At 38.5% G+C, this 16,926-nt stretch overlaps 1 protein-coding gene across 3 annotated transcripts in view; it reads right to left on the bottom strand.

Moving 5' to 3' along the window:
• atrx (ATRX chromatin remodeler) overlaps nucleotides 1-16,926 on the bottom strand; it is a 153,395-nt gene that overhangs the window by 48,201 nt on the left and 88,268 nt on the right. For all 3 annotated transcript variants that reach the window (XM_052020767.1, XM_052020766.1, XM_052020765.1), the window contains exons 20-23: nucleotides 14,425-14,562; nucleotides 10,766-10,941; nucleotides 8,836-8,953; nucleotides 2,171-2,301 (exon numbers count right to left, since the gene is read on the bottom strand). In XM_052020767.1, coding sequence (XP_051876727.1) covers nucleotides 2,171-2,301; nucleotides 8,836-8,953; nucleotides 10,766-10,941; nucleotides 14,425-14,562 — 563 coding nt within the window. The remainder of the gene's footprint in view (nucleotides 1-2,170; nucleotides 2,302-8,835; nucleotides 8,954-10,765; nucleotides 10,942-14,424; nucleotides 14,563-16,926) is intronic.

Genomic DNA, 16,926 nt, shown 5'->3' with positions numbered 1-16,926 from the left:
GGGCACTCTTTTGACCCCACACTCCACATTCAGATTTCTGCTTACATGATCATTACTCTATTTGTCTTTTTTCCATTTTTAAACATGTTAAACTTCTCAATCATCAAATCACATTTCTTGCCACAGTTGCTCACAGATTGGCAAATGCAGCAAAGTACCAAAGTTGTGCAAGTTTTCAGAAGATATTTTGCACTCAGTTTTCTCCATCAATAAATATCTTCCAAATACTACTGTAGCTACTTAGAAAGGAATTTATTTTTTTGATAAAAATATTTACAAATATATTTAAAGTGCAATTTAAAACAGTTACAGAAAAAGCAAGGATGTTCTACTGGATGACTAGTCTATCAACTTTGAATAACCTGATTTTTTTTAAAAAATGAAAATGATGCAAATAATATAGAAGTATTCACTTGATAAGTGTAGGCAGCTTTAAAACTTTTAATATTTAAAATGTCTTGGAAAGGTTTTAGTTTAATTCTACAAAATTGAAACTCCTTTTACATATTGACTACACCAATCTCAAAAAACTTAAACAAATGTATTAATTTTTCAGGATGTTGATGTCACTGGCAAGGCTTGGATTTATTGCTGATGCTAATTGCTAAAGGTGGTACTGATATCATCCCAATATGGTGCAAAGGAAGGAGTTCCAGAATTTAGAGCCAACATCAATAAAGGTACAGCAATGGTGTGCAACTTGGACGAAGGATGCAGACAGTGGTGCTCTCATGTGCTTAAAACACTGGTCCTTAGTTGGCACTAGAGTTTGCAGGTTTGGGAAGTGCTGTCAGATAACCCAGGTGAATATCTGCTGTGCATTATGCAAATGCTACAAACTGCAGCCTCTGTGCAATGGGAATGAACGTTTCAGGTGGCGAACGAGGTGCCAATCAAACTGGTTACTTTGGCTACTTTCAATGACACCAAGATTCTTGAATGTTGTCTGGATTGCACTCATCCAGGCAAATGGAAAGAATTCTGTCGTGGTCCTCACAGATGCTTTACAGATGGTGGAAAGGCTTTGGGAGATCAGTGGGAGTCATTTGCCACAGCATGCCCAACTACTGGCCTTCTCTTGTAGTCGCAGCATTTATGTAGCTGGGCCAGTTGAATTTGTTCAATAATGCCATCCCCATGTTTATGGTGGGCAATTTGGCAATGCCACTGAGTGTCAAGGGTAAGTTATTAGACTCTTGTTGCAGAAGGCCATTGTCCAGCACTCTGTGATGTAGGTATTAAGACTCCTTAGCAAGAAACATCCTCCCTGCATCTACCCTCTTAAGTCCTCTAAGTAAATGTGTACTTCTCCTTAAGGATACCCCTCATTCCTCTAAAGTCAAGAGAACATAGGTCTGGTCAAATGAATTCTTTCTGATGTGACAGACTTGCCATCACAGAAACAAGACTGGTGTATATTCAGTGCACTCCCACTACACTAGCACACCCTCCTTTACATCAGGAGAATAAAACACTACAGAATACTCCAGGGTTGGTTTCACCAAAGCCCTTTATAACGATAGTAAGAATGGTCTTCAAATCCTCTTAGCAATAAAGATCAACATACCATTTGCACATGCACAACAGCTTTCAGCAAATTTTGCACAAGGATACGTAGGTCCTTTTGAAAATCAACTTTTCCAAATCTTTCACTACTTAAAAAAATGGTAATGACATTTTTGTTTAAAATTTCAAATTAACTGAACTTGAATTTCATAGCAGTCATGGTGGGACTTGAATTCTGTCTCTGGATTGTTAGTCCAGGCCTCTGGATTATGCAGTGGTTAAATTACTGCTCTTATCACCATTGCAAACCATAATGGAAATTGGTGTATTCTGGTTAAAAACTCAGGGCAGGATGATGAAATCATTCTGCCACATAACTCACTGGCATTACTGCAAGCTTCCAAACTCAACCTTGAATGACAGCAAACACATTAATTTTACATATATTTCTTTTTCAAACAGCTCTAAATATGACAAATTTGAAGCTATGTTACATGTTGCAACAAGATTTAATCTTATCAAACGGGCGTCAGAGGAGATTGTACTTGGCTATTTAAAATATGCAATAATCAACTTATTACCGTATACTGCAATAATTTTTTAACTTCATTGGAAAACGTTACAAATGAAAATCAACAGAATTCACTGTATTCATTTACTCTACCTTGTTCTCTTTACTGATGTAGTCCAACTGCAGACACCAAGGATGGGTCCATATCCTACTCAACATCTGAAAATCTTGAAAGAGTCTGGTTCCAGTTTTACCCCTTCCACCCTCATTACTAGTTCCTACACCTGAAAGCAAAATTTGTAATTTTAAAAGATTAACATTTTTCCACACTTCTAAACAAAAAGACTAAAAAGTAGTTATATCTAATTTCCACTGCACCAACTAAAGAAATCTTTCTGTGCATATATTAACCTGCCAAATGATGATGAGTTTTTTTAAAATCATTATGTAATCATGTTTAAATATTCAGTTATGTAACAGGCTTTTGTTTTAGAAAAAGTGCCAACTCAATTTACATTCCCAAGAAAACTTCGAAGATAACATCAGTATTTATTTGAAATTGATATACTATTTAGTCCAAAATTATCAATAAACAACTGCCCTCACGCCATTTCTTCAGACATCTAATTGCAGCCACCCACTTACATGCTGCCCTTGGTAGTATCACGCAAATATGAAGTCAGCTCCCAAATGCATGTAAATGACATCCAAAAGTACCTTCCTAACATGCATCAGTCCCTCCATTTCTCTTATGTTATCAGAATTCTTGTTCAATGTTCATCCATGAACAAATTGCAATTTCCTCCATCAAACAATGAGAAAAGGTGAACATTCCCACTACAAACTCTCTAATTTTTTACCATCAATTGCATTCAAATTTCCCTTCTCTCTCCCTACTGTCTGACTTAATACACATATTGTTATACCAACCTCAATAAAATAGATTATATGTTCATCACATTGACTGTACACTACCATGGACAAATTAACTGTCGTATTTTCTACAACAGTGACTAAACCTTACAAAAAAGTTGAACACAAGGCACTTTGGGACATTCCAAGGTAGTGAAAGGCATATCAAGTTTGTTCTTTCATTGTTATGTACCAAGAGCAATATCATCTTCATCTAGATATACAGGTGAGTTTCTTCTCTATTTCCACCACTCCCCTCCAAAACTGCCCCTCTGTACAAGATTCTAGTGATCCCTCAATCTTTTGGCTTGACATTACTTTTAATTTTCATTGGGATTCTTTGAAGTTACTTTTCTTAAAAAAAAAATCATAAGCGCAGATGGTCATTTTTGCTTGCTTGGAAAGAATGACTAAGGATAGACTGGACAGGCAAAATTTGGGAAATGGAGTGTAATGTGAGAAGATTAATTATTTGTCCTGCTAAAATGGAAAAGAATATTACAAAGCTTGCAGAGTTTGGAGGCAGAGAGGTCTAGGTGTCCTTGTGAATGATTCATGAAAGGTTAGTAATGTTATCATTTATTGCCAAGGAACGAATTAGAAAATGAGGGGTAGGCTATACTCCAATTATATTGGGAGTTGGTGAGGCAACGTATGAAGTTGTGTACACAAAATTTGTCCCCTTATTTAGGAAATAATGTTAATGTGCTGGAAGCCAATAGCTGGAATGGGCAGTCTGTGTTACAAGGAACAGGCTACTATTCACCGGAGATTAGAAGGTAAAGGGGGAATATGACTGAAGCATTAAAGATCCTGAGGGGTTTTTGAAATAAAGGCTGTGGAAAGCACCTTTCCTCTTGTGTCAGAGTCTAGAACTAGCAGTCAATGTTTAAAAATAAGGGGGCACCCATTTAAGACAAACAAGGTGAAATTTATTCTCTTCTAAAGGCTTACAACAGCCAAAAGACAGTTGAAGCAGAATCTTTGAATTTTTGTTTAGGGCAAAGGTAGATAGCTACCTAATAAGTGAGGGGAGAGGAATGCAGAGTTGATGTTACAATCATAGTAGCCTTGATCTCATTAAATGGCCAACAAACTCAAGGGGTGGAGTTGCATATTCCTGCTCCTAATGGCTTTGTTCTACTGTTCATAATAATTCAATAGAAATTAGTGTGGAGTGGTAGAAAAAAATTTATAGTGTTACGATTAGGTTATAAAGCTGGGGTGTTTTACGGAACTCCAAAACTCATTCGAAGAGCTGTCACAGACACAATGGACTAATTAAGTCCCTACTGCAATGCAAGCAATGATTCTATGCAATGCAAAGAATTTCAGAAAGCATTAAAGTGCCACATATATGGGAGTTATTATAAAGGCAAAAAATAGCTTAAGTTTTTCATAATGGCAGAATGTAAGATAGAAGTGTGCCCCAGGTATGACTTCTCATTTTCTTTTGTACAAGTTATCTGAACATGGGTACCCAAGATGGGACACTCAAGTATTCTGATGCTATCAAAGCAAGCAATGAAAATGTAAAACTGAGGAAGAATGTCGGAAATTCCAGAAAATGAGCAGGAATGTATTTAGAATAAACCAGAGAAAATATTAAGTGCGATTAAGTATTTACTAAACAGCAAGATTTACTAAACACAAAGGGACAGAAATCTGGGAGATGCAGAAATAAAAGTCTTTGAAACTGGATCTATTCAAGGCAAAGCCTTAAAGATAAACAGGATTCTGATTTTTATATCTAGATCCCCTGAATACAGAATCAAAGCTATAACATTGTATTTTAAAACACTAGTTAGGCCACTGATGAGGCACCATCAGAAACAGTTACATAGCTCCCTTTAAGCCCAACAGCCACCCACAATGAATGAATGGCATTAACATTTGTCACAACAATTACAGAGGTACTGCTTAAACCATACTAGGCATTCCAACTACCCAGGATCGTTCAGTTATTTAAGTACCATTATTTGAGTGCAGCCAGGGCTAGAGTCTGGACTGTGGACAGGTGTGTGGCCAGAGTCAGGGTTGGATTCTGGAACCCCAGGGGCCAGGAAATGGGTAGGTTTGCCTTTGGAGCTGGAGTGCTGAGGGCTTGTATTTTTCCCACTCCCTTTAAACTCGTTGGGTTCATAAGAAAATTATACTACTGAGAAATATGCAAGTGAAATAAAAGTGAGTATTAGTAGATGTAACATTCAATAGTCCCAAAAAATCTGCTAGTCCAGCACTACCAAAGTCGCAAGGGTGCCGAACTATCGGTGTTTTACTGTAGTTAAACTGTACAAATTGTAGTCATCCATTTCTGGGTAGCCTAATATAGTAAAGATAGAGCTAGCAAAGAACGTTAATGATATTTGGAGACACAAGAGACTGCAGACGCTGGAATCTGCAGCCACAAGATCTGCTGGAGGAACTCAATGGGTCGAGCATCATCTGTGGGTGGGTGGGGTGGTGGAGACATTTTGGGTCGAAACCCTGCATCAGGACTGTGTGGAGAGGATGGTCATCCTTCACCCATCAATCTACTGGCCTGTCTCACCATTCCCTTTCTTTATGCCGGCTGTCTTCCCTCTCTAACCCGAAATGTTGACAATTCCTCACCCCTCCCCACAGATGCTGCCTGACCTGCTGAACTTCTTCAGCAAATTGTTTGTTGCTTTAGGTTATTTGATTAGAAATGATTCCAGAATTAGAGATCTAACCATTAAATGCTCAAAAACATGCTGCAGAGAAAGTAATGCTAGAGAGGATGACGGAAGTACATTGATGGGTTTCATGTTGAGATTTTGAATAAGTAATGAAGGTACCTTCCAGTACCTAATGAGTGAATACTAAATGAGCACTTATTTAAGATTAGCAACAAAAGAGATAGAGAAACATGAAGTCAGTTCACACAGGAGTACTTGAACATGGCATACTTTACCACAAGTGGTTTTTGAGACAAATCCTAAAATAAGTTGAAAGCAAATTTGCTGAGTATATATAAAAATGAATACAAGGTAGGAGTCAAAGAACACAGAAACAAGATTAAATAGGAACCAAATCCAACAGCTACCACTGGTAGTCCACGAAAGGTTGAATAGTGAACTCCCATTCTGAAATACATAGGCTGCCAGCACTTTGTGCAAGTACAGGTTTAACAGCAGACAAAGTCCACTGGTCAACTTGTCTTTTTTTGAATAAGACTCGTGTCTACTCTTTAAAAACAAAGCACAGGGTACGAAACCAAGACCCTTTTAGTTGGAAAATCTCACACAGCCTTTAAGAATTGAAGCCTTCATTTGGCCCTTACAAGTCTTTCACACTCTGTCCCAACCTCATGAATAAAAACCCAAGCTTAAAAAAATGCAGTTACATCCTTGGAGGATTGGAAGAACATTAGGAAATGTTGAGCCCAGGAAAATACAAATAAATATGGCTTTATTTAAATGTAGATAGTCAGTGAAGGAACCCCTAAGCACCACTCACAGATGTATGGCAAGCACTAAATCTACAGCAGCTGTGAGGCAAGACCCAAGTGCAATCATTGTATAACAGATGTCCTTAATGATCACAAAAATCAGCAGTACAAGCATTGGAGGGCACTGGTACAATACAGTCTCACCCAACACACCAGACCACAATTTTTATTGAAACCCTGAGTGTGCCCGAAATTCCCATGCATTATGTTGCTGGTTTGGTATAAACAATATATTTTATTAAGGTAACTATTTAATAGCAGAACAAAAATAGTTGGAATGACTATAAAAAAGAATAAAATCCAAAAGCTGAGTCAGTTTTCAATAAATCACACCATACTCTTAAGCAAGCTAGTTGGGCAAAATGACCTTGTTTCACAGTATAAACCAGACATCTGGTTCAAATTCACCATAGTTAAGCCTCTGTATGCCATTAAAATGCACAATGATATCATAGCAAACTTGAATGAAAATGAAGTTCAACTTTAGTTATGAAACATCATTTAAGTAAAAGCCACAAGATGAATGCTCCATTGTAGTTCTTAAAGATTACTAAGTAGATCTTGCTCAGAAGTTACTGTCCTCAAAGAGCTTTGTGAAATGTTGCACAAGTTATGCTGATTAGGTAATTGTGGCCTCAGATTCAAAGTGTTCACTGATTGCACAATAAGCTTTTGGCTAATCAATTGAGTTTTAAAATCCATTTATCACAAACAGACCGTAACAAAATTATTGATAGATATCTACCAACTTGGCAAAATTTTGATAACAGAGTCAGCACCACACTGCAGGAGCCTCAAATTTAACTTCAAAATAGTGTAACTTATCCCATTCATACTGACACTGCATAGTAAACAAATTCTCCAAAAGTACTCTGTAATACTAAACACCTTCATTTTCTTGCATCTTGAATACTGCAGCATTATTCTGAAATTAAAAATTCATTTAATGCCACTGTTTAACTTGCCCAATTTTCCAGCTAAACGTATACATGCCCTACTTGCAGTGCAATACTAACTCAATGTAACTGCACTGTGTAATGAATTGACTTGTATGATCTGTTTGTAAGACAAGCTATTCACTGTACCTCGGTACAAGTGACAATAATAAACCAATATCAATAGTTATCCACTCCTTAGTATTGCAGCTCTCTGAACACCATCTCTTCCAACCTATTGCAGACTTGTTTCATTGTTTGTACATGTGTTTCCAACGTCCCCCAACTCCTTCATTCGCTCCTTCATTCACACTGTGGACAATTCCAGTGACCAGTATTCTTGACTAAACCAGGTACGAGCCTCATGCAAAACAACAAATGAAGTCAAATGGACAATGAAACTACCTTTGTTTTTGCTCTCGTCTATTACTTGTTCCTGCTTCTATCACTAACCCAAAGGCTCAAAATATCATAAAGCAGCCCATTTATAGAGATTTAAAATCCTCCTCTCCATGTTAAATCTGAAGTAAGTTTTTAAGAAGAAGTTTCTGGCAGTTGTTTATGGGTTTATCACCTTAACAAATCTGAAATCCTTGCAGATGTTGCAGTAGAATCTGTCATTCTTTCTATATCAGATGCTAAGTACTCCTGCGTTTAAGCTCTGCTGTGGGCTACTAAAAAGCAGTTGCACCATCCTGCCTCAAAAATCAGCCTGTTACTCATGGGGTTGGGAAACATATTTCACTGGCAGTTCACCAATCACAATTGTGATGCGGGCCAATGAAAATTTATTGGGTCTCACACCGACTCTGCTGGGCAGCCACCACACTCACACCCAGTCTGCCCAGAATACATGCAAAATCACCTATAATTTTTGTTTTTTTAAAAATGCCAACATTTCAATGAAACATTTGGATCTACAGAATTACTCTTGGATCTACAGCCACATTCCACTACTCTCTCCACAATGTCTAGACAGCAGGAAGACCCAACTCCAGCTCACCACACATTACAGTACAATTCCTCTGTGATTCTGAAAATACACAAGTTATTGAATAGCATTGTTCTTCCTGGGAAAGGCAGCTCACTCATTTTACAAATAGGCACGATTCCTGTTATTAAACAAATCTTGTGTAACATGCAAAAGTGATCAGATACTGCATAGCTCCTATTCTTTCAAAGTTAACCACTTGTTCCCCCCCACACCCACCCGAGTGGTAGGTGCCTGGAACGGGCTGTCAGAGGGAGTGGTGGAAGCAGATATGATGGTGGTGTTTAAGAGGCTGTTAGTTAGACACATGAATATGCAGGGATGCAAAGATATGGATCTTGTGCAGGCAGAAGAGAATTAGTTTATTCGACATCATGTTCAGCACAGACATTGTGGGGTGATGTGCTTGTTCCTGTGCTGTACTGTTTTATGTTCACTGAATGAAACCATTAGAGGTAGTTGCTATAAGAATCAAAATTGCAAATGTTTAAAAAGTTGTGTCACATACCTGTAAAATGGTCAAGGTAGTACTGATAAAGTTTGCACTGAATGGGCATCATTCTCACAGCAAGAACATATTCATATTTTGGAGGCAAGAATTTTGTAAGTGCAGTGTAATCTTTGCGCTGTGAAAAGAAAAACAGGTTTCACAAAATTAACAAAACAGACTTTATGGTGACACTTGCGGACTGCCCCCAGAACAAGATCTACGCAAAAGATGCATTTCACTGTGTGTTTCAATGTACATGTGACTAATAAAGAAATCTTTCTTGATTTTTCTGATTTGAGAAAGGAAAAGGTGCAAGGGTTATAAGTGAACAGCCCATATGTGATTTGCATTTCCCCTTCACTGGAGAAAGTACCCTTATCAAGCACAGCATCAGAGAGTTCAGATATACATGGCTGAAGATGATTATCCAAATGAAAAAAAATGAACAAAAAGGAGATCAAGAAGAGCAAGAATCTTTAATGTACTGGACAAAATCTCAATATGTTGTATAAAACATTTATGTGAGGTTCTTGAATGTAGGGGACAAACACATTAAAAAAAAATCATCAGGATGTTTAGATGAGACATTTGGCAGACAGCACAGAAAATAGCAGCATACAAAGCTGATTTCAAAGTTAAACAATAAACAGAAAGAGAGTAGTCACACTATTGAAGAACAGAGGGAGTGGGGAAGTAGGGAACTATAGGCCAATCAGATCAACATGACTGAAAGGGAAAATGTTGGACTCCATTGTTAAGGAAGAAATAACAAAGCACTTGTATTTATGACACAGGAATCATATCTGACAAATCTGTTGGAAATCCTTTTGAGGTGATGAACAGGAGAAAAGGATGAACTGCTCCTATCAGCATTTTGAAAAAAAACATTCCCTTTGTGACTCCTTGATCTGTTCTACTGATCTCACCAACCACTCCCCATATAGCAATTTCCCATGCAACTGCAGCAGATGCAACACCTGTCCTGTTACTCCTTCCCTTCCAAACATCTAGGAATCTAAACAGTCCTTCCAAGTGAAGCAGCAATACACTCACTGCCATCCAGGGTATTGCAAACTTCTAGATGTTATCAAATTCTCCAACTTCAACTACTCGCTTTCTTTGTCTGTATCAGAATTGGTCATTTCTGTTGAAGTCATCGGTCTGTGATATTGGCTCAATTTTTCCACTTACCATTAGAACAATCTAATCTGCTAGGACATCTTACTGTCATGCATTTCCCAACTTTCAACATTCTTTTGTTTGTATTTTCACTCTGTAACTGCCCTCATTTTGTAGATTCTATTAATTTTTTCTTGTCTAACTGTCTCCATTAACCCATCGTCCAGATGCCCTCTACAACTTGTCCCCATGGTAATCCTGACCTCACCTTATCGGAGGATGGGTTCTATCCATCCCCTGCCACCCACCCCCCACCCTCTCTGCAGCTTGATGTTAAATCATTTCCTCTTCCCAGTTTTGACAAAATGTCTTCAATTTGAAACATTAGTTTCCACTTTCCACAGATGCTGCCTGAACTACTAAATATTTCCAGTGTTTCCTGTTCTTATTGCAGATTATCAGCACCTACAATATTTTGATTTTTATTTAAGGGCGAACCAGTTAATGTGGAGTATTTGGATTTTCAGAAGGCCTTCAACAAATTATCATAAAAGAGGTTAAAAAATGACAGTGGTAATGAGTGTAACATACTGTCGTGAACTTAAAATTAGTTGGTGAATAGAAAATACAAGGGAAACAAGAAATTTGGGTTTGCTGCTGGAAAGTGGCATTGAAGTAGAAGGATTGCCATAATCTTATTGAATGGCGGAGCACTCGCAAGGGGCTGAAGAGCCTACTACTGCTTCTAATTTACTTATGTTCTTCGCCAATGTGTACCCAAACTGGAATAAGGGTAGGTAAGATAAAAACAATTCACTTTAGCACTTACCTGCACACAACCTGCCAACATTTCGTACAAGATATGGGCACGTTTCTTCATTACTCTTACATCCACTAAAGTCGAGTCTGCACATTGTCCATTCTGAATGGGATTCATAAATCTATTTCTGAATTCCTTTATTGAGCCAAGAAGATTCTCTTTAATGAAATTCACCATACAATGATCTGCAGGAGAAACATTCCAAACATTTAGACCCAGACTTCCCACACTGCAAGTTGCCCAATCCCCAAACTCAGCTACTCTTGACTTGGAGGGCCAATCTTCCCATCTCAGGTGGTCCTGTAGGGCTAGTAGTTCAGGCCTTTGGTGGCACAGGGCTTCAATGATGTAACCTGAGTTAAGCTGAGGAACCAGAAAAAGGACTGTCCACGAAACTCATCTGAAGTCTTTGATATCCAACAAAGCCCTAGCCTTGACACTCAGAACCATTTCAAAACTTTTAAATATTTATTCCAGTTTTCAAAGTATGAAAGAGTTCAAATGAAAACCACTCCAATACATTCTCAATAATTAAAACTACTAAACAAAAAAAAATACAACTTGCTTCCGCCCCCACCCCACCCCCCAATCCTCCCCTGCCCCCGTTCTCAGCCAAACAACCTGCAATCAAATGCGAATGTTACCTCAATCTAGGTCCAAGAAATTTGTACAGGTACATGGATAGGGAAGATTTACAGGGATATGGGCCAAATGCAGGCAAATGGGACCAACTCAGGAAGGCAGCTTGGTTGGTGAGGAAGTGTTGGGCCCAAAGGGTCTGTTTCTGTGTTGTGTAACTCTATGACTCTAATATTGAACATGTAAAAAAATAATCAACTTGAATTCAAAATGAGATGCTGAAAAGGCAACAGCAATCCATGGAACTTTGTGTCAGAGTGCAGCTGGTTCTAGATACTGGGAATGTGATGCAATCTAGTTTTCCATAAATTTTTTTTTTAAAGTGAGATGCCAGAAAATATGACTTCTATATAAAATTTTGCAGACAAGCTGGGAATTTACTTTGTACTAAAAGTGTGTAAAATCCACAGTTGAAGTGGGTTTTATGCTTTTGCACATAAAAGTTGGAAGGAGAATTGTTTTATCGTTATCCACTTTCAATGATCTACTGGAAGCACTTAATACTCTTCAATGCTTCAATTTTTAGTGTGCACTATAAATATTCCAATAAATTCTTAGAGAATCTTTTATTTGATATTCTACTTGTGTTACACATACTCTACATTGTATTGAAGTGCACTAGTGCCTCTACTTCTTCAGGAGGCTTAAGAAATTTGGCATGTCCCCTTTGACCCTCACCAATTTTTTATAGATTCACCATAGAAAGCATCCTATCCAGATGCATCACGGCTTGGTATGGCAACTGCTCTGCCCAAGACCGCAAGACCGTGGACACAGCTCAACACATTACGGAAAACACCATGCCCTTCATCCAGGGATAATCCTGGTAACTTTAGACTGGCGAGTCTCATGTCAGTGGTAGGGAAGTTACTGGAGAGGATACTTAGGGATAGGATTTACGAGCATTTGGAAAACCATAGCCTAATTAGGGACAGTCTGCATGTCTTTGTGCAGGGCAAGTCGTGCCTTGATTAAGGTTTTTGACGAGCGTGATTGATGACAGTAGAGCTGTGGATGTTGCCTACATGGATTTTAGAAAGGCGCTTGACAAGGTCCCTCATGGGACACTCATCCAGAAGATTAAGATGCATGAAATACAAGGTGAATTGGCCATTTGAATTCAGAACTGGCTTGTCCATAGAAGACAAGAGGGTAGTGGTCGATGGGACTTATTCTAGGTGGAGGTCTGTGACTAGTGGTGTTCCTCCTGGATCTGTACTGGGACCTCTACTGGTTATGATCTATGTAAATGAACTGGATGAAAATGTACATGGGTGGATTAGTAAATTTGCAGTTGATATGAAGATTGGTGGCGTTGTGCATAGCGTAGAGGACTAGCAAAGGATACAGCGGGATATGGATCAGTTGCAGATATGGGCAGAGAAATGGCAGATGGAGTTCAATCCAGCCAAATGTGAAGGTTTGCACTTCGGGAGATCAAATGCATAAAGAGAGTACACTGTTAATGGCAAGACCCTTAAGTGTTGATGAGCAGAAGGATCTTAGGGTCCAATTTCATAGCTCTCTGAAAGTGGCTACACAGGTTGATAGGGTGGTAAAGAAGGCATATGGCATGCTTGTCTTCATTAGTCGAGGAATTGAGTACAAGAGTCAGGAAGTTATGCTGCAGCTAAACTTTAGTTAGGCTGCATCTGGAGCATTGCATTCAGTTCTGTTGCCCCATTATAGGAAGGATGTCAAGGCTATGAAGAGAGTATAGGAGACATTTACCAAGATGCTGCCTGGATTAGAGGGGATGAGCTATGAGGATAGGTTGGACAAACTTGGGTTGTTTTCTCTAGAGTGGTGGAGGCTGAAGGGAGATCTGAGGCATAGATAGCCAGCCAGTATCTTTTCCCCAGGATTGAAATGTCTAATACGGATTGAAATGTCTAATACTAGAGAGCATACACTTAAGGTGAGAGGGGGAAGTTCAAAGGAGATGTGAGGGGCAAGTTTTATTTTTAAACAGAGTGGTGGGTGCCTGGAATGCGCTGCCTGGGGTGGTGGTAGAGGCAAATACACTAGGGGCATTCAAGAAGCTCTCAGATAGGCACACGAATGTGAGGGAAATGGTAGGATATGGACATTGTGTAGCCAGAAGGGATTAGTTTGTTTGGGCACTTTACTATTAATGTAATTGGTTCGGCACGACATTGTGGGCCGAAGGGCCTGTTCCTGTGCTGTACTATTCTATGTTCTATGACTCTGTCTATACTGCTCTCAAAATAATCAAAGACCCCATCCACTTCAGACATTCTCTCTTCTCCCCCCTCCCACTGGGCAGAAGATACAAAAGCCTGAAAACACATAGCACTAGGCTGAAGAACAGCTTCTACCCCACTGTTATAAGACTACTGAATGGTCCCCCAGTACAATAAGATGGCCTCTTGACCTCACAATCTACCTTGTTATGGCCTTGCATGCTGTCTACCTGCACTGCACTTTCTCTGTAACTGAAGCACTTTATTCTGCCTTCTCGTCTTCCCTTGTACTACCTCAATGTACTGATTTGATGAAATGATCTGTACGGATGGCATATAAAACAGTTTTTCCACTGTACCTCGGTACACATAACAATAATAAACCAATTTACCATTTTAAAATCAGTTGGACCTAGCATCTAATTGTGGTAATTCCCGACATATGAAAAGTGGATTAATTTAAATAATGAGTTCAGCTATACCAGCAGCAACTTGGGATTTATATGATGAGAGGCTTTTTTAAAGCAATTTTTTGCCTTCAGCCTAGCCACAATGTTATTACCAATGGTGCAGTAAGTACAGTATCAGATTATAAGGATAAGTGGATAAACAAGGAGAAAGGAATAGATGGTTAAGCTGAAAGAGTTAGGTTTTGGGAAGGTTTACTTGGAACACAAACACAGGCAAAAACCATTTAGGCTGATTAGCTCATTTCTGTGCTGTATCTGTTACATAAAACTAAAAGCATTAACTTCCATGTTTAAAATGATTCTGTAATTCAGAGATATTAATTTATTAAGAAAATGTTAAAACAAATGCACTTACATTCAACAAGATTATTTTGCAATGGTGTCCCTGTAAGAATTATCCTCCTTTTTGTTCTGATAGAATTCATTGCTTTTGATATTGCTGAAGCTTCGTTTTTAAGTATATGCCCTTCATCACAGACCACGAAGTCTGGACCTGCAAGAGAAAGTAATTTGAAATAATGCACAAGACATTTGTAAATCCTAGAACCAAGAATTAAATCACTGCTGTAATGTGAAACAAACTTAGTCTTGAATTTTCATATGTTTCATCATTTGTTTTTTTCTGTTTTAAGCATTAGGGGAGGACATTGATTAAGAACCATTAGTGATACAACCTTGCTGCATCAATTTACCCAATACAAATTCTTAGCACGTAGTATGTTAATAGGATGAGGAGCTCCATAAGTGCATTAGAAAGATCAAAATATTTTAATTTCAGTTTCATTTATGTAAAATGCCCATTAAATTATTCCCTCCATTTAGTTTATAGGACTGGAGCTAGCAGTGAAAACCTGATTGACAGGCCTTCTAGCAAACAAATAATTTAAATATAAAGGTTTAATTTATTATGTGGTAAATAATAAGCTACAAATATATTCCAGCAATACATTAATATTTAATCTACAATAAACATTATTACAATTGAATACACATTAATTGCATATATTTAAAAGAAAGTTTTATGAACCATTAACATCCATATATTTCTATTACAATAAGCAATGAAAAGGCTAAATGGTAAAACTTTTAGCAAGTATCAACATATTAAACTTCAGATGGTACTGTAGTTATTTCACCACTTCGCCACCCCCCCCCCCTCCAATTTAAAGAGGTAGTATTAGGTTCTAAGTCAGCTGCAGCTTCATACAGCATACAACTAAGAGTTTATTTCACGAACTTACAGGCTTTGGCCACTGAGGGGCAATGTAGTGCATCCCATCTGTCAGCAAGCAGCCATTTTCATGCTGTTTAGTGAGCCAGATTAAGTACATAATTTCAAATTAAACCTTTTCATAAATATTCCAGAAAAAGACCTGTCCACAAAACTCATCTGAATTCTCTGATGAGCAAAGCCCCAACCTTGTCCTCCCTGCCCCCCACAGATATGATTCATAAAGATAATTACACTAAATACTGCTTATCTGCAATCAATGTCATTTGATGTTTCACAGTGACTTGGCATCAGCATCTTATCAACATGTGCTTTGTGTGGCACAATGTCTGTACCTGTCTCCCCCCCACCACATTCTCTCCTGGTCCTCTCTAGGTAATAGAAACCAATGTTCCATTTCAATTGCGTTATAACCCAGAAAACAAAATTTAGTTGCAACATGTTTTTAAACACTAGAATATTTTGAAAATGATTTTAATAATATTTCACTAAACATTCTTTAACAGAGCATGATGTTAATGCTTCAAATTATTCAATTATGGTTTTGCCAATATTTTAGCTGAAGGAAATCAGATCTTTCCCAAAACTGAATGTGTCTCAATTACCTGCTAGAGTTAACAAAGGCAGCTGGAGAATTAGAGCTGGGTGTTAGCAGCATAAACGTAGAAGCTGATTCTATCTCTGTAGATGACATTGTAAAGTGGTTAGCATGTAAAATGAGGAGTGGAAGGTGGATTGGGACCAGGGGTAAATATGGCAGATGTCATCATCCATCACATGCCATCATCCTTAATGTATCCTAGACCATAAGACATAGGAGCAAAATTAGGCCATTTGGCCCATCGAGTCTGCTCCACCATTCAATCATGGCTGATTTATTTTTCCCTCTTAACCCTTCTCCTGCCTTCTCCCCATAACCTTTGACTCCCTTACTAATCAAGAACCTATGAACCTCTGCTTCAAATATACCTAATTACTTGGCCTCCACAGCCATCTGTGGCAATGAGTTCCACAGATTCACCACCTCAGGCTAAAGAAATCCCTCCTCATCTCTGTTCTAAAGGGATGTCCTTCTACTCAGAGGCTGTGCCCTCTGGTCCTAGACTCTCCCACTACTGGAAACATTCTATCCATGTCCACTCTATCCAGGCCTTTCAATATTCAATAGTTTTCTATGAGATTCTCTCCGCCCCCCCCTTCTAAACTCCAGTGAGTACAAAAGCCCAGAGCCATCAAATACTCATGCATTAACCCTTTCATCCCTGGGATCATTCTCATAAACCTCTGCTGGATCCTCTCCAATGCCAGCACATCCTTCCTTGGATATGGGGCCCAAAACTGCTCGCAATACTCCAAATGTGGTCTGACCAATGCCTTATAAAGCCTCAGCATTACATCCTTGTTTATATATTCTTGTCCTCTTGAAATGAATGCTAACATTGCATTTGCCTTCATTACTACTGACTCAACCTGCAAGTTAACCTGCACTAGGACTCCCAAGTCCCTTTGCACCTCCGATATCTAAATTCGCTTCCCATTTAGAAAATAGTTTATGCCTTTATTCCTTCTACCAAAATGGATGACCACAAACTTCCCTACACAGTATTCCAATTCTTTGCCCATTCT

Source organism: Pristis pectinata, chromosome 8 (assembly GCF_009764475.1).
Source record: "Pristis pectinata isolate sPriPec2 chromosome 8, sPriPec2.1.pri, whole genome shotgun sequence".
NCBI classification, from domain to species: Eukaryota; Metazoa; Chordata; class Chondrichthyes; order Rhinopristiformes; family Pristidae; genus Pristis; species Pristis pectinata.
This window is presented reverse-complemented; position numbering and strand designations above follow the sequence as displayed.